Source organism: Gekko japonicus, unplaced genomic scaffold (genome assembly GCF_001447785.1).
Source record: "Gekko japonicus isolate JY-2015 unplaced genomic scaffold, Gekko_japonicus_V1.1 scaffold1199, whole genome shotgun sequence".
In the NCBI taxonomy this organism is placed as follows: Eukaryota; Metazoa; Chordata; class Lepidosauria; order Squamata; family Gekkonidae; genus Gekko; species Gekko japonicus.
Window position 1 is genome coordinate 292,397 of NW_015167086.1, and position 22,180 is coordinate 314,576.

At 46.6% G+C, this 22,180-nt stretch overlaps 2 protein-coding genes across 2 annotated transcripts in view; one reads left to right on the forward strand and one right to left on the reverse strand.

Moving 5' to 3' along the window:
* Positions 1–769, reverse strand: part of ABCF1 (ATP binding cassette subfamily F member 1) — a 49,181-nt gene extending 48,412 nt beyond the window's left edge. The window contains exon 1 of the mRNA XM_015412843.1: positions 570–769. Coding sequence (XP_015268329.1) covers positions 570–664 — 95 coding nt within the window. The 5' untranslated portion in view covers positions 665–769. The remainder of the gene's footprint in view (positions 1–569) is intronic.
* A 4,035-nt stretch (positions 770–4,804) lies between these two features.
* GNL1 (guanine nucleotide binding protein-like 1) overlaps positions 4,805–22,180 on the forward strand; it is a 38,385-nt gene continuing 21,009 nt past the window's right edge. Inside the window, exon 1 of the mRNA XM_015412847.1 lies at positions 4,805–4,942. Within this exon, the coding sequence (XP_015268333.1) occupies positions 4,867–4,942 (76 nt within the window). The 5' untranslated portion in view covers positions 4,805–4,866. The remainder of the gene's footprint in view (positions 4,943–22,180) is intronic.

A 22,180-nucleotide genomic window follows, 5' to 3' on the forward strand; every position in this document is an offset into this window, starting at 1 on the left:
CTCACATGCAAAGTGGGGATGACAGCTGTGTGATGAACCACATTCATTGTTCTGTCATCTTTGATGAAAGCAGTGTGCTTTTAAATGTCCATTGAAAGTTCTAGTCTATAAGGCTGGCTTTAATACTGAGCAGAAGAAGGGGATGTGCAGAAACCCCCAGTTCCCTTCTGGATTTGTTGTGGCAAACTGAAGCAAAACCCACTGATCTACCCCCAAAAAACCTGAAATAGAGTGAGAATTGACAATACCATCATACAACAGACATCCACCACTCTCCAATATTATATGCTTGTAAATTATATGAAACATACACTCAAATATGCAAGGGAAACTGAACTCAGTAACATGTAAGCTAGTGTGAAGTGTCTGGAATCCTGCAGTGAAAGAATCAAGAGAATATCTTGTTGAGTGCACGAGAAAATGCAATTTTAAACACTTGTGAAAGTACCTTGCAACTGCAGAGTTCAGGGAATGTTATGACTACATGTGGTGACGTCAGAGCCTGGTGTTCAGGCTTTCCAATATAGGGGGCAGTGGCCCAGCCCGATTCAATTCTCCTTTTTTCTTACCTCCAGCCCCCTCCTTTGGGACGCTCAACGCTCTTCTCTTCCTCGTCCCCGACCCATTCTTCCTGGTGCTGGTGTTGTTTTCCTCCCTTGGGCATGGCTGATCAATCTGCCTCTTCCGTCCCCGCAGCCGCCACTTACTCTTGTGACTCCGCCGCCTCCCTGCACTCTTGGCTTCACACATGCACCCTTCTATCACACCGCGCCTGCGCGCAGAGATGACGCAGAGCTGACTCTTCCGTGGCCCAGACCATAGAGATGCAAAGGTTACTTTTTTTTTTACGACTATCGCACTATGCATGGGGAGGAGTGATGCATTAAAGAGATCAGAAAGCTTTAATGTCCTAGAGCGGCACGAAAAACCATAGAGATCAGGAAGTGTGGTTTCGGATGCGTAGGCACGTGTCTCCTACCCACAGCTCCACTTCACCAGGTTTACCTGTAGGGGTAGTTGTGTTGTGGCAGCAAAATAAAATAGTTCAGTGGCACTTCAAAAACTAACATTTATTATGAATTCTGCATGCTCAAGAAAGCTTGTACCAAGAATTAAACTTTGTTGGTCTTAAAAGTGCCACTGGACTCAAACTTTGTTCTGTTGCTTCAGCATAAGCTTTCGTGTATTGGAGTTCACTTCATCAGATACATCAAGTGAACATCTATTACACAGATATCCTAATTCAGGGGTGTCAAACATAAGGCCAGGAAGCCAGAACTGGCCCGTCTAGGGTTCTTATGTGGCCTGCAAGCAACTAGTGCAAGGGAGGGAACAAGAGACTGTTGCTGGGTGGGGGAGTGGGCAGAGCCACTCAGATTGTGGCTTCAGCATGTTGGAACGACCTCATTTGCAGCCATCAAGCAGCGTGGGAGTGTCTGCCCAGTGCTGTACAGTCCGCCCATATGAGTTTTCCTTTGGAACCCCCCCCCCCGCCCATGGGGCCTTGCGGTGAAGATACACCAACTCAGAGCTTACCAGCTGCTGTCCTTTATACAGTTTATATCTTTGGTACCCAGCATTATGTTTTATGGCAGACGTGGCCCGGCCCGACAGAGTAACATTTATGTTGGATCCGGCCCTCGTAAAAAATGAGTTTGACACCACTGTTCTATAGCTAAAGAGTGCCCAAGGGTTGGGTGGGACCTGGCTGCCTATTGTTCTTCTCCCTGCCAGGGCCATTTGTGTTTCTAAATTGCTGGATGGCTTCATGCTTGGGAAACGAATCATGGCTACTCTTCTTCCTCTCCTGATGCAATATAAAAGAATATACAACCAATTTCCTGCAATCCTATCCATATTTACTAATAAACTCCATTTTATTTAGCCGGGCTTACTCCCAGGAAAGCATTTTTAGGATTGCAGTCAGAGTGGGTGAGGACCTGTAATTATGGAGCAACAGTCAAGACTGGTGGTGGTGGGGATTCTTGTCTATAAGAAAGAATGAAGACATGCTTTGAGTGGCTTAGGTTGTGATACATCGAAACACGGTTTAGACCATAACCCTGCAGCAAGTTGGATACAGGCAGCTTTGGCTCTTTTTGTAGCAGGAACTCCTTTGCATATTAGGCCACACACCCCTAATGTAGCCAATCCTCCAAGAGCTTACAGAGCTCTTCTTACAGGAGCTACTGTAAGCTCTTGGAGGATTGGCTACATTAGGGGTGTGTCGCTTAATATGCAAATAAGTACCTGCTGCAAAAAGAGCCCTAAGATTATATTTCATGTAAAGCTGAGGTAGAGCTTGGAGCTTTTGGAGCAGAGTGTTTTGTTTGTTTCAATAAAATAACATAGAAGTCAGGTAGCACCACCAACTTACCGTAAGAACAAATTCCAGCCTGACAGCCATGTTCGTCGAGTGCAGCAAATGTCATAGTAACCGTGGCATAAGCTTTTGTCAGAAGAAACCTAATGATCCCTAAGGTGCCTTTTGTTCTTACTATGACAGTACCTCAGAAATGCAGTAGTTACTGAAAAAATGAACCAGTACACCACTTCTTGACAAACACGTGTAGGATCAGTTGACTGCATTGGTCTTGTCGAAAAGCCATGCGAGTGCCAAATCTACTCCTGGTTTCCATTCGATCAATGAAAATAGCTATTGCATCATGGTTGTGTTGTACGCACCTGTAACGATTCCATGTTTTACTGTGTGTGTGTTTAAAAGTTGGTTGGCATGGCTGTGTGGGACAATCTAGAATACTGAAACAGGCAAGTTGTGTGATTGGTGAGTGACAGAGAGGGGGAGGGGTTTTTGGAATGGATGCTGTGTGGGTGATTTGAATGTCTATCAGGAGTGACTGTTAGAGTTTAGACAGTTTATGATGATAGTTGAGTTAAACAGTTGATGAGAGTCAGAGCAGAGTGTGCTGTGTAAAGGAGTTAATATGAGTTTTGTCCTGAGTTCTCTGTGTGAGAGGTTCCTGTGTGAAGCAGACGGTTAAGTTCTGTGTTATAAGAGTAACAGTGTTGAAAGCTGAGAGTCCCTAAGAAAAGTACAGAGAAAAGATTACAAAGTTGCTTTAACCTCCCTGTCAGTAAAGGAGAAGCTTGTGAGAGACACCAAGCATTTGTTCAACTCCTTCCCAGTACTGTTTACATTGTTTACCCTCGTATTTATGTTTACTTTAAATAAATCCTAATTCCTTCAAGTATCAGCAAATAATCCTTCCTCAGACCACATAGTTCCTCGAAAGGCCTAGACCCCGCGTTACAATACCAACCCCAGAAGCAAAGAGAAGAATTGGAATTTATTAAAATTCCTGGTGGCAGCCAGAATACCCAAAGAAAAATAAACCATAAGAACTTTTAAAGTAAAACTAGACCTCCCCAGATAAGAGGTCGTCACAGCACCGCTTATGAAACACTTTTGCCACTGACTAACAGTCAGTTTAACTTAGTAGGTGCACTTAACACTTCCATGGTGCATATGTTAAGTGCCTTTGATGATTCTAATCACAGTAACTGAAATCAATCATGAACATATATTAAGATATTCACTTTGGTTCATTGCTTAAATGCATTCTGGGTAAAATACTAAATGCTGACAGGCAATCATACTGCTTGTGACCTTGCTTGTTCTTGCCAACTATAACTGTGCATATTCCTGATGTCATTTAGCCTAGGTTAGATGAAGAACACACACCACTATGTATCCGTATCTGCTACACTAGCTACTTTTAGGATTTCATAGTCTGGGAAGAAGAAGGCCCATTGTTCAACTGAAGGAGGTATATTTTTGCCTGAGAAAATCCAACCCACAGGTTGGGGCCCAATCAGAATGGTGTGACGGATATATGACAAAGTTTGATGGAACCAATAACTATGATTTATTTCTAACTGTCATAGGGGGTATAAAAGTTTATGTCTCCCACTGTAACCTTAGGGAAGAGCTGTGGGTATTCGAGGATTCAAAACCTTGTTATGCCTGCATTTTCCCTCCTTTATTAATAAAGTTTTAGTCTGGATTCTCCTCTACAGGACTGTGCCTAGTGCTTTCTCAAATTGGGCTGGGGAAGCACAACCCGTGACGGAGTTTCTGTTTTACAGTTGTGACCCGGTGCCTTGCTTTGTTTCGCAATACTTCTGTTGTACATCGGGCAGAATTCAAGGCCCCCTTTTGAACATCTGGAGAGAACAAGCCATTCCATCGCTGGAGGCTGGGTCGAATCTGGTGGTTTGGTTAAGCCTCCTTCCCTCATAAGGAGGTCTGCACTGCAATCCTATTCAGAATTAAACTCAGCAGAATTAAACCCAGTATGTTGTTGTTGTTCAGTTGCACAGTCGAGTCCGACTCTTTGCGACCCCATAGACCAGATCAAGCCAGGCCTCCCTGTCTTCCGCCGTCCCAGCATAGACTGGAGCAATTTTGCGTAGCACTGCACGACTGCACTAACCTCTGAGCACCCCTCCTCCTGAATGGTACAGCCTGACCCGTTCCGCTGAGCGGACTCGTGAATGTCTCCCCCCCCCCGCTCCTTCTGAATGGTACAGCTCACAAACGTCCTTCCAAAAATGTATGCTCTTCCCGCATATTTTCATTCATCCCCAATGGTTTCGGCCAGTCACACCTTTCCCTCCAAATCAGTGGATTTTTCCGCTCTTGCGTCACGAGCCCGTATTCTTCAGCGGGCTGCAGGCCCCGCCTTTTCACCCTTCCGGCTCCTCCTCCTTGCTCCACGCTAATTGGCTCCTCCTCTCCCCGCCGACCCGTATTCTTCTTTTGGCTCCGCCCACTCTTCTGTCTTCTCCGGTGCTGCGAGTCGGTGCTGTCGGAGCAGGAGGAGGGGACGGCAGCCGGGGTAGGACATGCATCGTAAGAGGCCGTTCAGCGCTAAACAGAAGAAAAAGCAGCTTCAGGACAAACGGGAGCGAAAGCGTCAGGGTGAGTGGGGGCGGGACCGGGAGTGAGGGGGCGGAGGAGGGGGAGGTGCAGTCCTTCCCCCGTCATGGAACATCTGGAAAGATACAGCCTCCCCCCTTACTCCTTGAGAATATATGGAGGAATCGTACTTTTACATTCTTTTGAATTCTCCCATTTCCTCCCATAACATCTGCTGCTGTCATGATAGTTGGGGGGACGACGAGAAAGGCTGTGTCGTTTTCTCACATCGACTCTGGGACTCATGATAGTTTCTAGAACACCTGGACAGGAGAGGCCTCTCCTTCTCCTTGAAACGTTGGGGAGGGTGACCTCTTCTTTCCTCCACTAAAACAACTTGCCATGGAAGCAGAGGGGTTGAACCCGGATCCTATGGAAGACATTTGCAGAGAGGCAAATCTAGACATCTAGAAGGGACTACATCTCCTTTTCTAAACACCTGGAGAAGGGTGGGTGGATGACCCAGGCTTTTCACACATTTTAGGGAACGGATCATTCCTTTTCCTAAAAGATTTGGGAAATAACTCTAAATTATGTTTCTTTCTCAACTTCTAAAGAAAGGTGACACTATTTCTTCTTTTTTCTAGGATATCTTTTCTTACATTTGCAAATTAGACTCTTCCATTATTTACACTCCTCTCCCTGTGTGTGTATGGGCGTACGCACAGAGTTCTCAACTCCTTCCTTAGACAATCTACCCTTTCCTATTGAATTAAACCTTAAAGACATGAAGTCCTTGAAATAGCTAGAGATCAGACACTCCTTGGTTCGGGCCTTTCTTTTAAATCTTGTGCAGTGTAAATCTCTGGTTCCCCGAACCCCAGTGTCTGGATTATGACTTCTTTGGTTCTTTTTGTTCATGCTTGGGCTGATATGTCTGTTGCAAAGCATTCAGGGTGCTTACTGAATTGCTTTGGACTCCTAACATCTGCAATGCAGTGGGCATTATATCACCATCTCTTTTCTCCCCCTTAAATTGCTTAATAAAGTAATGCCTCCTTCTCAAAGATATCTGAAAATGTGACATGCTCCACACAGATACATCCTCCATACCTGAAAGAATGCAACAACAGGGTGCCTGAATGCGGCAATTCTTCCTTTCCTCCCTAAAGATATTTTTTTGGAGGGTGATAAATGTTAATTCTGTTTGACTTTCATATTTTCTATGTATTTTGCTGAGTTTTGTCATTTTTGGTAGATATGGGCAACTGGATCCTAGCTTGCCACAAAGTAAGTCTCACTTTATTCAGCGAGGCTTACTTCCAACTTGCAGTGTTCCCTCTAAGCTGAGTTAGTGTGAGCTAGCTCAGTTTTTTAGCCTCCAGCTCACAGATTTTTGACTTAGCTCAGGAAGGATGACTCCAGAGCAAACTGATTTATGCAGCAGCCAAATTGCTCGCTCACAACTTTAATGCCAGTAGCTCACAAAGTAGAATTTTTGCTCACAAGACTCCACAGCTTAGAGGGAACATTGATTCCAAGTTACTGGGTTGAATCTAAACAAATTTTCCACTGCGGGAAAAGAGAGGAGAGGGTCCCCTTTGAGCATCAAAAAAAGGCTATGGGACCTCCTTGGACAAAAGCTATATGGGGTGGGTGCTGGAGTAAAGATGGGATTTGGTGGGATGAAGTGGGAAAACTCATCTGGAGCCAATTTGCTGTGATATTGGGGAGAAGGAATTTACAGAAGCAGCACTTGAACGGGAAGGGTTGTGCCGAGTAATTCTGTTCCAGTCGTAGTCCTGAATACCTTTCATTGGAGCTTGCTTCCAGGAGAACCAGTGGGACATGATTTCCACATCAAGTCTGCACAACTTGCAGCTTGCTGAGAGGAATACAGCCCACCAGTCCTCAGTTTTGACTTGCCAGGTAATCAGCAGCTCTGTTTCATGCCATCCCAGGGTGGGCTGCCAATCATGGCTGGTGGGCTGTGCTCAGCTTGGTGAGTCATGTTGTGTGGGCTTCTTCCGCATCTTCCCCACATCCTTTACACAAAACTGGCATGATCTTCAAGTTCATCCTTCTGTCCCAGAGCTGGATACTGGTAATTGCGATATCTATACTCAGATGGGTGATTCCCCCCCCCTCTAAATCCAAAGGCTTATGCGGTTTAAAGAAATAAGCATCTTTTTAAAAGATGCCAGTTTTGTTGAGTGAAGATAGGCATGCTGCCCGTATAACTGCATCGCCGCTAAGCCATTCATACCGGTACAATACGGTCTGTTTCTATGCCGTCATATTTAAAAATAGCTAATGTGGTTCAGGCTATTGAACTGTTCTGATCTCTAGAAGGTTTTGTTGATGGTGGCAACTTTGGTGGACAGAGTGAAAGAGGAAGGCGGTCTTCTTGAGTAGCTGCATTCCGTGAACTAGGAAAATTCTTACGAAATAAAAAACCCTTTGTCACAGGGGGTGAGAGAGAGAGGAAATAAACTCACGCTGCTGCTGCCGCCGCCACTGTGCCAAGTGGACTGGAAACGCTCTGAAAGAAAAGTGCTGAGTTTTGACGACAGGCAGTAGGATGCAAAAGCTTCATAGGGACTATGAATCATGTGGTACCGAAATAACGCTGCTTAGAATTCAGCAGGCAGCCAGGCCTGGGGCAAACGTTTTACCCTGCGGTTCCCAGGTCAGAGAGCACCAGTTGTCAGGAGACATTGAAAGCAGACAAGGATGCATGTTGCCGTCATTACAGTGAGGACGACAGACCTCGGCAGCAGCTCCTGAGTGATCGTAACACCACAGATGTATTATTTTGCTAATGATTAGCAATTTTGTAGTGTGCACTGATGATCAAACTAAATGCAGTGGAGATCACAGGTTTCTCAGCCTTTTAAAACCTATATTTTAGGTGTTACAGGGCCCTGGGAGATCTGGGGGAGGTTTAATCCTTCCCCCCTGCACTGCTCTGCTTATCAAAATACGTGTACCTTCACTTGTCTTCTTCTGAGAGCCAGTTTTGGCATAGTGGTTAGGAGCGTGGACTCTAATCTGGGAGAACCGGGTTTGATTCCCCACTCCTCCACATGCAGCTGTTGGTATGACCTTGGGCAAGCCACATTCTCTTAGAGCTCTCTCAGCCCCACCTACCTTACAGGATGTCTGTTGTGGGGAGAGGAAGGGAAGGAGTCTGTAAGCTGCTCTGAGTGAAGGGCCGGGTATATATCCAATCTCCTCTTCTTCATTGGTCCCAAGGGTAATAGAGAGCAGAAGGACACTTTTCCTAGGATGCAGGAGCAAAAGAATCAAACCACTCAATCCAAACCTTAACCTCTTGCCTCCTAAATTCATCTTTGAAAGGTGCTGGAAGGTCTGTGATTTCTCTCCGGTGTTATGTTTGTCCAGATATTTTAGAGAGAAAATAAAGAACATTGCTTTGGTATGCTAGATCTGGCCCTTAAAAATTGCTTTGCAAAAAAAAAAAATGTTTACTGCAGCCTGGCAGATAAGTCCATTTCCTCAGCTGCATGCACAAAAGGTGTCAGAGGTTGTCTTGACAGCACTTTCAAGCTGTGCAGTCTGATAGCTGCTAGCTGAGGCTGTGTTGATCACAAGAACATCAGTAAACAGGCCCTGTTGTGTTTGAGCAGACATGCTTGACTTCTGTGTTGTTCCTGTATGTTTTCTCAGAGGACTGTGTGACATTTTTAACCCCCTCAGGAAGATCATGTTCTGTGAGCACCACAGGAAGTCCGCTGGAGATCTTCGCTATGCTTTCCTCATTGCTGTATTCGATAGTGGGATAGAGTTGTCAACTGGCCTGGAAGGAAAAGGTCCTGTCCCTTTAATAGAGGCTTAATGCGTGGGGCCCAGTGAAGGAAACCTCCATGTTTAGAGGCAGCCAACCTCCGAATCCCAGAGCCAGGACGCAATATCAGGGGAAGGCCTCGGCCTCTTTGCCCTGTTGTCGGCCCTCCAGGGGACCTGGTTGGTCACTGTGTGAGACAGGATGCTGGACTAGATGGACCACTGGTCTGATACAGCAGCACTTTTCTTATATTCTTAAGGTTTCATGTTATGTTGGTAAATAATGTCCCACCACACCTCAGTAAAAGTCACAAAACATTCATTGTCTGGGACAGTTGGCAACCCTAGTAGAGCATCCCTGTGTCTATGAATAGAGGATGCTCTGACTCTAGTCTTTTAATGTTACCAGAATGAACTGTGCAGGAATATCTTATTAAGACTAGTCTCAGGATCACAAAACAGAAAGCAAGGTGAGCTTATCACAGAATTTTATACTACGTTGGACATTCTGTACACAAAGAAAAAAATATGGCTCAGGGCATAAGGAAGGAACTTCAAACCTGTAGTCAATACAGATACAGGATGTGTTTGAGATTTAAGTGAATCCCATGGTGCCTCAATCACTACCTGGTTTAGTTGTCCGGTCTTCCTAGCAGCGGGATGGGGCTGTTTAGCTCAATCTCTTCATGAGGGAACAATGCAAATCAGGTTTCAAGACACATCTAGATGACTGAGATAAAGAGGCAACTACCCCTCCCAGACGGAGCTGCGGTGGCTCAAGTGGTTAAGACACTGAACTGCAGGCTGTGGAAGGTCAGTAGTTCAGCAGTTCGAGACCCGGGTGCCGCATGACGGAGTGAGCTCCCGTCTCTAGTTCCAGCTCCTGCCAACCTAGCAGTTCGAAAGCAAGAAATTGCAAGTAGATAAATAGTTACCACTTCGGTGGGAAGGTAACAGCGTTCCATGCGCCTTGGTGTTTAGTCATGCCGGCCACATGACCACGGAAACGTCTTCGGACAGCGCTGGCCCTTCGTCTTTGAAACGGAGATGAGCACTGCAACCCTAGAGTCAGATTCGACTGGCTTTCGAGCAAGGGAACCTTTACCTTACCCCTCCCAGAGTCCATCCATCTTTCAAGAATATATAAAAACCAGCAATTAATTCCAATTAATTTCTCACTTTCAATTCCTTTCCCAGCCCAAAGAATGCACAGCGATTATCAATTAATCCAGTTCTTTCCTCACTTTCAGTTCCTTTCCCAGCCCGAAGAATGCACAGCAATTATCAGTTAATCAAATTCCTTCCTCAGTTTCAATTCCTTTCCCAGCACGAAGAATGCAGCAGTCAAAGAGTTAAGCACTGAAAGTGCCTTTGATGAACTCAGGTAACAGGTCCTTGTGAACATGACCCTAGCGATTCTGTTAACTTTCCATGCGGGAGTGTTGTTATGACTGGTCTGGTAACCCTTTTAAGTAACTTGATTCTGAAAATAACTTGATTCTGAAAATAAGTAACTACTGAAAAAGTTAAGAGGGTAATTTTTTGTTTTAATCCAGTCAGCCAGGTTTATGCTGTTGTACTAAACAGAGCTCGTTATCAAAGAGTCGGTCTTAAGAAAGCCTGGGAGGGAAAGGGACATTCTCATATACAGAGAATTCGAGAGATATCAGCATTTTCTCCATGGTCCCAAATCAGATGGCTGTGTGAGGCTAGAGTTGCGGCCTGATTCTGTTCACATTTTCCTTGAAGTAAATCCCACCGAGTGCCTTGCTTGGGAAGTTGCTCCTGTCTAGGGACTTACTGAAGGCCCTTCTCTATGGTTAAACTGGGAGCCAGTTTGGCGTAGCAGTTAGGAGCATGGACTCTAATCTGGGAGAACCGGGTTTGATTCCTCACTCCTCCATATGCAGCCAGCTGGGTGACCTTGGGTCAGTCAGAGCACTCTCAGCTCCATCTACCTCACAGGGTGGCTGTTGTGGGGAGGGAAGAGGAAAGGGATTGTGAGCCACTCTGAGACTCCTTTGAATACTGAAGGGTGGGATATAAATCCAGTCTCCTCCTCCTCCTAGCTGTCCTTTTAATAACAGTTTGCTCTTCAGGAATTATCAGGGGATTTTCCTGCATTTTACACCTCTGTTAAAGTGACAGGACACCTTTTTTCCTGGCCATTTCGCAACCTTCTGCCTCCCCCTTGCTCATTGTGCTTCTCACAATCTTGACTTTTAAACGAGGAATAAAACAGGCTGCCCCAAAATCGACAACTGTGTGAAGATTTAGTGGCTTCACAGTAAGAGGAGCAGGGGGATCACGGAATACTTTGCAGTGAATTCCAGTCAAGAATGTTGGGAGCAGAGAAGGCTTGGATCGATCCAGCCAGGGCACCTTCTGTATTCTCTAGGCAAGGGTACGCGCAGGATTGCTGAACAATTATGCTTGAACAGTTACGAGATCATGATTTTGCAGCTTTCCTTTGACGATTTAGGACATATTTGTAGGCCACAGGAATTCTAGTTTGTTTTTGTTTTTATGTGTTTGTTTTAAAAAAGAAAAAGAAAAAAAGACCAGACTTCATAAGACTGAAGTCAGCCCAACCTCTGCTTTCAGGTAATGCCTGACATCTGGTGCTTGGCTATCTGACTTGTTGCTCCTGCCTTTCTGGCAGATAAATGGAGCCATGTGGTTCAGCCAGCCTCTTCAGGAGGGAAGAGGCGCTGACTGCTGCCTCACATGTTCAAATTAAATGGAGCGCGTTGCAAGACTGATGGTGGGTGGGTGCAGTACGGCTCTTTGAGAAGATGCACGAAGCAGCCGGATACCAAGGCGGACGATTAATCTATCAAGCTCAATATTGTCTGCTTCGAATGGCGGCAGCTCTCCAGGGTTCTGGGCAGAGGTAATTCCCGTCACCTGCTACTATGGTTGCCAGCTCTAGGTTTAGGAAATTCCTAGAGATTTGAGAGTGGAGCCCGAGGAAGGGATCTTAGCAGGCTATAATGCCGTAGGCTCCATTCTCCAAAGCAGCCATTTCCTCGAAGAGGACTGATCTCCGTAGCCCGGAGATCAGTTGTAATTCTGGGAGGTCTCCAGGCCCCACCTGGAGGTTGGCAACCCTACCTGCCACATGGTCCTTTTTACCTGAGATGTTGGGGGCTAATCCTGGGCGCTCCTGAATGCAAATCAGATGCTCTAACAGTAAGCCATTTTCCCTCAGAGGAGGAGGAGATTGGATTTATACCCCGCCCTTTACTCGGAGTCTCAGAGCAGTTCACAATCTCCTTTCCCTTCCCCTCCCCACAACAGACACCCTGTGAGGTAGGCGGGGCTGAGAGAGCTCTAACAGGAACTGCCCTTGAGAGAACAGCTCTGACAGAATTATGACTTGCCCAAGGTCATCCAGCAGCTGCAAGTGGAGGAGTGGGGAATCAAACCCAGTTCTCCCAGATTAGAGTCCACACACTTAACCGCTACACCACACTTAACCACGTCCCCCCGCTTGTATTCCATTTCCCTCTGCCCACTCATACTGGTGCTTGCACATTGACCTTCTTTCCCTGTGCAACCCCAGAGTCTTGCGACTTTGAAACTGCAAGGGAAGAAGGTACCCTGAGTTCAGCTGCAGAAGAGGCTCGGATACCTGAAGGGAGAAAGGAAGCCGTTTCACAGTCTCCTTGGCACCACATGGTGTTAAATTAGGCTGCAGTGCTGAGGCTGGGCACTTTGAGCTGTCTCTTATTCCCTTCCTTCCTTAAAGGGATGCTAGACTGGAGAATGAGCTCCAGTCTGCACGGCTCAGGATATTATATCCTCAACCGGAAGGGAGCCTTTCTTGCCACTGGTGACCAGGAAAGTTATTTGCAAGCTTGCACAAAGAATGAGAATTCCTTGGATGTTTAAGAAGGATTGAGAAGCACCACTGTTGTGTGGGCAGATTTTACCCGTTTAAGCAACTCTGTTCAATACCTGATTTGTGATTCAACGCCTGATTTTGTGATTCGCTGAGGTGAGGGGACAGAAAATTGCAGGGGCTCTTTTTGTGATTGGCTGAACAGCAAGTAATTCCTCACACACACACACACCCCAATGGAAGGGCCTATCACAATCTTCTGTGATTATAATGTATATAACTAAAATCTTGGGGAATATAATGTGTGTGCCAGCTCTAAGAAAACAAGAGATGGAAGGGACCCGGTCTTTTACTCCTGTTTTCCCCCAGGATAGGTCTGCTGACCAACCTAACTGTTGCCCTTTGCTTTAAGGATAAAAATGAAATGGGAATGAAAGAAAGTGAAAAAGTAAAAAAGCCAGAGGAGTTAGAATGTCTGTTCTCCCGAGACCTTATAGGGATCGTTTACGTTGTGGCTCAGTGGCAGAGTTTCTGCTTTGCATGCAGAAGGACCCAAGTTCAATCCCCGGCATCCCCAGCTAAAAGAATCAGATGATGTGAAGGAGCTCTGCCTGAGACTTTAGAGAGCCGCTGCCAGTCAGAGTAGACAATACTGACCTTGATGGACGAAGGGTCTGACCTGGTATACAGTAGCTTCATGTTCTAGTTTGGTGTAGTGGTTAAGTGTGCGGACTCTAATCTGGGAGAACCGGGTTTGATTCCCCACTCCTCCATTTGCACCTGCTGAGGTGACCTTGGGTCAGTCACAAGCTCTGGCACAGCTGTCCGTGAAAAAGAGCAGTTTGTGTCAGAGTTCTCTCAGCCCCACCCACCTCACAGGGTGTCTGTTGTGGGGAGGGGAAGGGAAAGGAGTTTGTAAACTGCTCTGAGACTCCAAGTGAAGGGCGGGGTATAAATCCAATCTCTTCTCTCTTCTTCTCTCTTCTTCTCTCTTCTTCTCTCTTCTTCTCTCTTCTTCTTCTTCTTCTTCTTCTTCTTCTTCCTCTTCTTCTTCTTCCTCTTCTTCCTCTTCCTCTTCCTCTTCCTCTTCCTCTTCTTCCTCTTCCTCTTCTTCCTCTTCCTCTTCCTCTTCCTCCTCCTCTTCCTCTTCCTCTTCCTCTTCCTCCTCCTCTTCCTCTTCCTCTTCCTCTTCTTCCTCTTTTTCCTCTTCTTCCTCTTCTTCCTCTTCTTCCTCTTCCTCTTCCTCCTCTTCCTCCTCTTCCTCCTCTTCCTCTTCCTCCTCTTCCTCCTCTTCCTCTTCTTCCTCTTCTTCCTCTTCTTCCTCCCTCCTTCTCTTCCTCTTCCTCTTCCTCTTCCTCTTCCTCTTCCTCTTCCTCTTCCTCTTCCTCTTCCTCCTCCTCTTCCTCCTCCTCCTCTTCTTCCTCCTCTTCTTCCTCCTCTTCTTCCTCCTCTTCTTCCTCCTCTTCTTCCTCCTCTTCTTCCTCCTCTTCTTCCTCCTCTTCTTCCTCCTCTTCTTCCTCCTCTTCTTCCTCCTCTTCTTCCTCCTCTTCTTCCTCCTCTTCTTCCTCCTCTTCTTCCTCTTCCTCTTCTATGAGAGAGGCAAATGTTCTTTTTAAAAAATAGCTTGCTAAAATAATAGGTAACTTGAGGTAGCTGTTTGTTTGTTTTTTGTCTTAGTTTAATAATGACTACACCATTAGCTGTTAGATACAGGGCTGGTCTATGTTTTATTTATTTTTTTACCTTATTTATAGTCCGCTTTTCTCACTTGGATTCAAGGTGGGATTACCCAGAGTGAGTCAATGCAATCAACAGGATAGGACATTCAGTAATCAATGAAATGGGGTTTGGGTCCTAGACTCAACCAGAAATATAAAAACAGAACAGAAGCAAAGCAAATTGTTTTAAGAAACCAAAAGGTTAATTGCCACAAATATGAGGGCCAAATAATATCAATTAAAACAGATAACATAATTATAATAGAATATATATCAAATTAGATAAAAAACAGATACAGGCCCAATAGTAGCCTCAAAACAGAATAAAATCATACATAGGTATCAAGCAGAAAACATATATGACAAGGCCATCCGCATTTTGGCCAATTTGGCCTTCCTCAGCGGTCAAACACATATTGCACATTACCTCCAAGTAATACAATAAATACTGAAAATAGGACCAATTTAAAATACTGAAAATAGGAACACTGTCTAATTTGGTTTTTTAATTCAACTTGTTTGGGTGAAGTTTTTCTTCCCCTCTTTGGGTTCCCAGTTGCAAAGCAAATTGTTAGCATGACACTTTAAATGAGGCAAAATTGCATAGTAGGATCCAACTTATAGGAAACTATACACAGTTGATTAGACCACGGTCCCCTAATAATTTGCCCAAGTAACTTTGTGAATCATTCTGTACAGTGCTACCTTATTGCCCACGTAGAAAAATACTCTTCAGTAATTCAGCTTTGCACCATTTGTGGAAAGCCAGGAAATCAGGAGCCTTCCTGACCTCTGCAGGTAGACCATTCTACAAGGTGGGGGCCACAATGGAGAAGGCTCGTGTACGGGCAGTTGTTGATTTTGCCCATTTGCAGGTTGGCACCTGCAGAAGACATTGCTTTGATGAGCAAAGCTGATGTGGCGGAGCACGGGGCAGAGACAGTCTTGCAGATGTGAAGGTCCAAGGCCATGAAGGGCTTTGTATTTGAGAGCCAGTACTTTAAATTGAGCCCGGTAACAGATGTGCAGCCAATGGATTGACTTCAGAATGGGAGGAATATACACGTGCCGCCTCGCTCATGCTTAAAGAGACCTAATTCATACTGTTAGGTATGAATACTATTTCCTGACCTGGATAGCCCCGACTAGCCTCGGTCTTATTGGATCTCATATGCTAAGCAAAGTCAGCTCTCATTAGTACTTGGATGGGAGACCACCAAGGAAGTCCAAGGTTGCCATGCAGAGGCAGATAAGGGCAAACTGCTTCTGTTCATCTCTTGCCTTGAAACTCACCCTACAGCATCGCCTTAAGTTGGCTGCAAATTGATGTCACTTTCCACCACCACCAACATGGGTGTGGGGGGGGGGGGGGCTTCAGTGTGAACTGTTCCTGGTGTATGGAGGACATCCTCATGGTTTACTTTTTTTTTTTTAAAACTGGCGCTGCTGATGGCTTGGGAATAATGGTGTGTGTGTGTGTGTGTGTGTGTGTGTGTGTGTGTGAGAGAGAGAGAGAGAGAGAGAGAGAGAGAGTGACAGTATGTGAGACAAACCCAGTTTCGTCATTGCTGACAGTAGTCCTGGATAAATTGGTGTGGGCCCGGGGATAAGTTATTGGCAGCCAAAAGGCATAATTTAGCCCCCTGAGGTTTTCCATCTGGTCCCTAGCACAGTTTAGAGACATGCCTCTTGTTGCACGCCTGACATTGCAGACCTCAGCAGATTAAAAACCTTCGTTGATGTCAGTAGACTTAAAGACATAATTCTGCTGAGAATGGTACCGTTACTCACTGAAGACAAAAAGGGAATCTGACAAGTTCTGTGTGGTGTTCACACTTACAGAGATTGGCTTGTAGCTGAGCTAGGCTTTGCCCAGGAAATGTGTGAAAGAGCTCTTGACATTTTCTTTTCTTTTTTTCCCCCTTTTCCTGAAAAGCAATTTGGGAAGTTGCCAGTTCGAAAGGAAGAAGGTAGCAGGGAGAAAAGATATCTAACCATTTCCCTTCCTATGGTTTGTTGACTCAAAATGTTATTCTCCCCTAGCTTTTTTTTTTTCTCCCAAAGGAGGAAAATATATGGAGACCATATGTGTCTTCCCTACCCCCCCCCCTCGCCACCCATGAGAGGGAAAGCAGTTGGGGGGGTAGATAATGGAGAGTAGACAAACAGGAAAGGGTTAAGCCGTCCACTGTTCCCCACCACTCAAAATGGCAGCCTCCCAAACTGCTTGTCATGGTTCTTCAAGTCTACTTTGGCCCATTGCCTGTTCCTGTTATGTGAACAGCACAGAGAGTCTTTCAGAGCCTGCCTCATGTACCTCAGGCAAATGGGATTGGGGTACACAGAGGAGGACTTCTGTTGAGATTCATGCAGGGTCTGGGAATCAAAATCCATTGTCGCTGCTCACAGGCTGAGGAGTTAAACTTCTGACGTGGTCGAATGGACCATAGGACTTCAGGCTACAGAGGGCAGGCCGGCCAGATTTGTGAATGTTTTCTCTCTGAAGAATTCCCTGAAAGAAGAATGTGAATGCAACAGTCTGAGCTATTATCTTTACCTTTGATGTGCTAATAGAAGTAGAATTTTTACTCTACCATTTTAGGCTTCCATCACTTCATTTTAATGGAGCTGCGGTGGCTCAAGTGGTTAAGACGCTGAACTGCAGGCTGTGGAAGGTCAGTAGTTCAGCAGTTCGAGACCCGGGTGCCGCATGATGGAGTGAGCTCCCATCTCTAGTTCCAGCTCCTGCCAACCTAGCAGTTCGAAAGCAAGAAATTGCAAGTAGATAAATAGATACCACTTCGGTGGGAAGGTAACAGCGTTCCGTGCGCCTTGGTGTTTAGTCATGCCGGCCACATGACCACGGAAACGTCTTTGGCTTTGAAACGGAGATGAGCACCGCAACCCTAGAGTCGGATTCGACTGGCTTTCGAGCAAGGGAACCTTTACCTTTACCTTTACACTTCATTTTGCTTCATATGTAGATCTGGCCCTTGTGGGGGGTGGAGGGAGGGGATAGCTGAGTGGTCGAGCACCTGCTTTTCCCGCAGAAAGTCCCAGGGTCAATTCCCATCCTCTCCAGGGCTGTTGCCAGTCAGAGTAGACAAGACTGACCTTGCTAGATCAGTGGTCTGGCTTGGTAGAAGACACAGCTTTGCTTGTGTGCAGTATGTACCTGCAGGACAGTGGGGTGGCAATAAAACAGAAACTGCTGAGATGATAAAATGGACTGCCCAACGCCAGACTTCTGGCAAAGGATCACATTTTGGAATGCTCCCATATAGGCTGTAAATTCCTGCACATGGGAAACCACTGACACTGAAAGAGAGTAGAAGCTTTCTCCCCACTGTGCTGGTTTTCTGTGTGTGTGGATTTTTTTTTAATGCAAAGGAGTATTCAGAACTAGAGCGTACCGCATCAAGTGGTGGGGTCCTTTCAAGCAACTCATCTAGGGTTGCCAAGCTCCAGGTGGCACCTGGAGATCTCCTGCTATTACGATGCATCTCCAGGCAATCAAGATCAGTTCCCCTGGGGGAAATGGCCGCTTTAGAGGGTGGACTCTATGGCAGTAGACCTGCTGAGGTCTCTCCCCCAGGCTCCGTCCTCCGAATCCCCAGGTGTTTCCCAACCCAGAGCTGGCAACCCTATCTGTAAACCAGGCCTCAGAGAGCCCTTTGCTGGGCCTTGATGGAAATGGAGCCAATGCTGCTGGCTCTTTTACCTTTGCTCATTGTTGAATATGACCCAACCTCTGCTTCAAAACGAACTACCAAGCAAGGCATGTTTGGAGATGGCTTAAAGGCTCTGTGTGGCTGCCACGATCTGCAGACCCGCTCGCTCTCGCAAGCGAATCCAGAAGAACAGGCGCATGTTATAAAAACCGTGGACCTTATTAATGAGGGGCGGATTGGGAATCAGTTACGTCGTTTAGGCAAATCATGACTGCCACTGGGGAATACCGAGTGCCCCAGAGGCCTGGGACGTATCGGAGGCATTTCTGTTCCAGCCAGGACACTCATTTGGCCTCTAAGTGAAGCGGTGCTGCAGAATTTAGGAAGAGCACTGCCGTCGTCTGCCATCCCCATGAACATCTGCAGTTAAGGCAAATGGTGCATCTGTATGTTTTGGTTTGTTTTGCTTGATTGGTTCTGGTGCATGACTTGGGATGGGGGGGGGGGAATCAGTCCGTCAACTCTTCTCCCCCCTCCAAACCTCGCCAGACAGACGTGGGCTGGAAGCAGCTGACAGCAAGCGCCGAGCAGCCCCACCCCCCCTCCACTGAGTCAGCCGCTCCTTCCGTGGGAGCCCCCTTCTTGCTCGCTCATTCTCGTGTGTCCCTTCCCCCAATATCAGCAAGGCTTCTGTGTACAACCTGTTAAGGCCGAGCTGCTGATCTGTTGCTGTGTCTGCTTGTAGAACCTAAAAGTCTTGGCTGCCACCTTCTCCCCCCACCCCCAAACTCCATAGGCCCACCCTTTTCTCTCAGCACTGCATGCCACCCTCACACGGTCCTGATTCGTTAACAAGAATTGTTTCTGTTGTGCTTCCATCAACCCCCTTCAGAAACCTAGGAAATCCTGCTTTAACTCATCACACTGTATGGTGTACGTGAATGTGGGTAGATTCCAAGTGGTTCTTGCTACTAACTTTCCCCTACCTTAAAGCACAAGGCCCGCTACTGCTCCTAGTGTTGCCAAGTTGCCAGTTTGGTGTAGTGGTTAAGTGCTTGGGAGAACCAGGTTTGATTCCCCACTCCTCCACTTGCACCTGCTGATGTGACCTTGGGTCAGTCACAAACTCTGGCACAGCTGTCCTTGAAAAAGAGCAGTTTGTGTCAGAGTTCTCTCAGCCCCACCCACCTCACAGGGTGTCAGTTGTGGGGAGGGGAAGGGAAAGGAGTTTGTAAGCCGCTCTGAGATTCCAAGTGAAGGGCGGGGTATAAATCCAATCTCCTCCCTCCTCCTCCTCCTCCAAGTGGCCCCTGGCCGCTAGCAGGGGATGGGTTGGTCTTTTTTTTGCCAGATCCAGGTTGGGAAGCTCCTGGAGATTTGGGGATGGAGCCCGGGGAGGACAGGGGTACAATGCCAGAGAGTCCGCCCTCCAGGGGAACTGATCTTTGTAGTCTGGAAATGTGCCGTAATTCCAGGGGATCCTTAGCTCCCACCCGGAGGCTGGCATCCCTATCTGACACAGAGCTGGCGGCCAACAGTTTGGTGGTGGAAAGTGCCACCAAGGCACAGCTGACCGTGTTTCGAAGGCAAGCGATGTCCCAAGGTGGTTTTGCCATTCCTGCTTCTGCATAATGGCCCTGGGCTTCCCTGGTGGTCTCCCATCCAAGCACTAACCGGCACTGGCCCTGCTTAGCTTCTGAGATGTGGTAAGATGGGGGCTAGCCTGGGCCATCCAGGTTAGGCCGTCAACAGTCTGGTGGTGGTGGTGGTGGGCAGTGCCATCAAGTTGCAGCCAACTGGTGGTGACCCCAAAGGGTTTTCAAGGCAAGAGATGTTCTGAGGCGTTTTTGCCCTTGCCTGCTTCTGTGTTAGTGATCCTGGGCTTCCATGGTGGTCTCCCGACCCAGCTTCGCTTCCAAGATCTGAAGAGACTGTGCTAGTCTGAGCTATCCAGGTCAGGGAATGGCCTTATTATTTATGTATTTATATATCTGTAGCCTCTTCAATAAGGACTAATGGCACAGGCCCTTGAAAAGCAAATTCCTCGGGAGCCGCTACTGTGAAGATGCTGTTTCTGCTGGTCAGCAATGGCAGCACCTATAACATGGCCTCTGAGATTTTGACTCTCGCTCTCCACAGGGCACGATGGCACTGTGCCCCACTGTTCTGCACTGACCTTCAATCATGACCATAATATAGATACGAGAGGGACAAATATGGTGGGGAAACGCAGCATGGCTTACCTGAAGTCACATAGTTGAGAACACAGGTTTCCATCTCTTACGTTTAACTACTTCATTACACTGCATAGCCCTTCCCATTGTTTCTGGACAGATATCTACCTCTTTCCTTGGTCTTGGAAGGGACCAACGTGGGGGGGGGGTATATTGATCTTAGAAGAATCACTCAAGCCCTTGCTTCTGTGCCTGGGTCAAGTCACAGTGTCCCTGCCCGTGGAAATAAAATGATAGTGACTTAACACACGGTCCATATTTAAAAGAGATCATAAAGTCCAGTTCCATGCCTCAGTACATTTATTATTATTATTATGGTCATAGACCAACAATCAATACAATAGGAAGCAGATAAATAACTGATAAGAAGAAGAAGAGGAGGAGATTGGATTTATACCCCGCCCTTCACTACCCGAAGGTGTCTCAGAGCGGCTTACAAACTCCTTTCCCTTCCCCTCCCCACAACAGACGCCCTGTGAGGTGGGTGGGGCTGAGAGAGCTCTGACACAAACTGCCCTTTTTCAAGGACAGCTGTGCCAGAGCTTGTGACTGACCCAAAGTCACATCAGCAGGTGCAAGTGGAGGAGTGGGGAATCAAACCCGGTTCTCCCAGATTGGAGTCTGCGCACTTAACCACTACACCAAACTGTTCTGAGAAAAGAACAGTAAGGTTATAAAATATAGTAGCATCTAAGCTTATAAATAGGAATCTAAAAAGTTTAAAATACAGAAATGGTAAAACTAAAATTAAGTTAAGAAATTAAAATCTAGGCCTATCTGTACTTCTTTATCTCTTTCCTAGCTCGGTGTGCCAACCAACCAAATTTGATTATCACCTGCCAGCATAATTGACAAAAGTATTCCAAAGAGCACTTCGGTCGGGGTCACAACACCGCCTAGTGACCCCGGGCCCCAAGGAGGCCAGGCTTGCGACCACAAGGGCTAGGTCCTTTTCGGTGGCGGCTCCTACCTGGTGGAATGAGCTCCCGGAGGAGATCAGGGCCCTGCGGGACCTGGTACAGTTCCGCAGGGCCTGCAAGATGAAGCTCTTCCGCCAGGCTTTTAAGTAGGAGCTGCCGCCACCACTACCACCACTGTGCGACTGCAGAGCAGTTCCGCCGCGTCGGGCTGACTGGCCAGCTGAAATATCGTGGCCCATGGCATCCCTCCCCTTTTTTTGACCCCATTGGGATATGCAATAGGGAGTAAGTATTGTAGCCATTATGTATCCTGTGAGATGTGCATTTTTGCCTAAACTGTTTTAACTGTTGACTTTTACTGCACTCGTGCCTTAATTGTTTTAACTTGTTGTATTTTTATCGCACTTTTGTGCCTGTGTAAGCCGCCCTGAGCCCGCGTGCGGGGAGGGCGGGGTATAAATGAAATAAAATAAATAATAAATAAATAAATATTCTCCTATTACGACCTGGGTAGGAGTTAACAAGAGGCTTAATCAAAACTTCCCTAATGTTATGATATATACTACAATAGAAAATTACATGTTCCAATGTTTCATCTGTTCCCATCCCACATATACAACTTTTCCTGAGTGATCTAATAAATCTGGCCTCCAATATAGCTGAGGGTAAAGCGTTATAACCATGCCTCAGTACAAGGTTCTTCATTGGTCTCCTCCATGCTCAATTTGCCTGCACAATCTGTACTGTACTGAGAGCAGAACAATGGTCGCAGAACCTGAGTAGTTGTAGAGCTGCTAGCTCCAAGTGACTTAAGCCAGTGAACCAAGCTGCAGATTTTAGAGAAAGTACAATCTGCTGGGTCACTCACTAGCCAATTAGAATGGGGCGGGAGGGGAGGGGAGAATCATTCCCTCAGTCAGACTAAGTGAAAATAATGCAGTGTGGTGAGCTTGCTAGAGTGTCGGACTAGGGGCTTGGGGGGACGCAGGTTTGAATCTTCACTCTGTCGTGTAGAAGCTTTCTGGGTGACCTTGGGCCAGTCACGCTGTCTCTCAGCCTAGAAGATGGCTGTTGTGAGGATAAAATGGATGAAGGGAAACAATATCG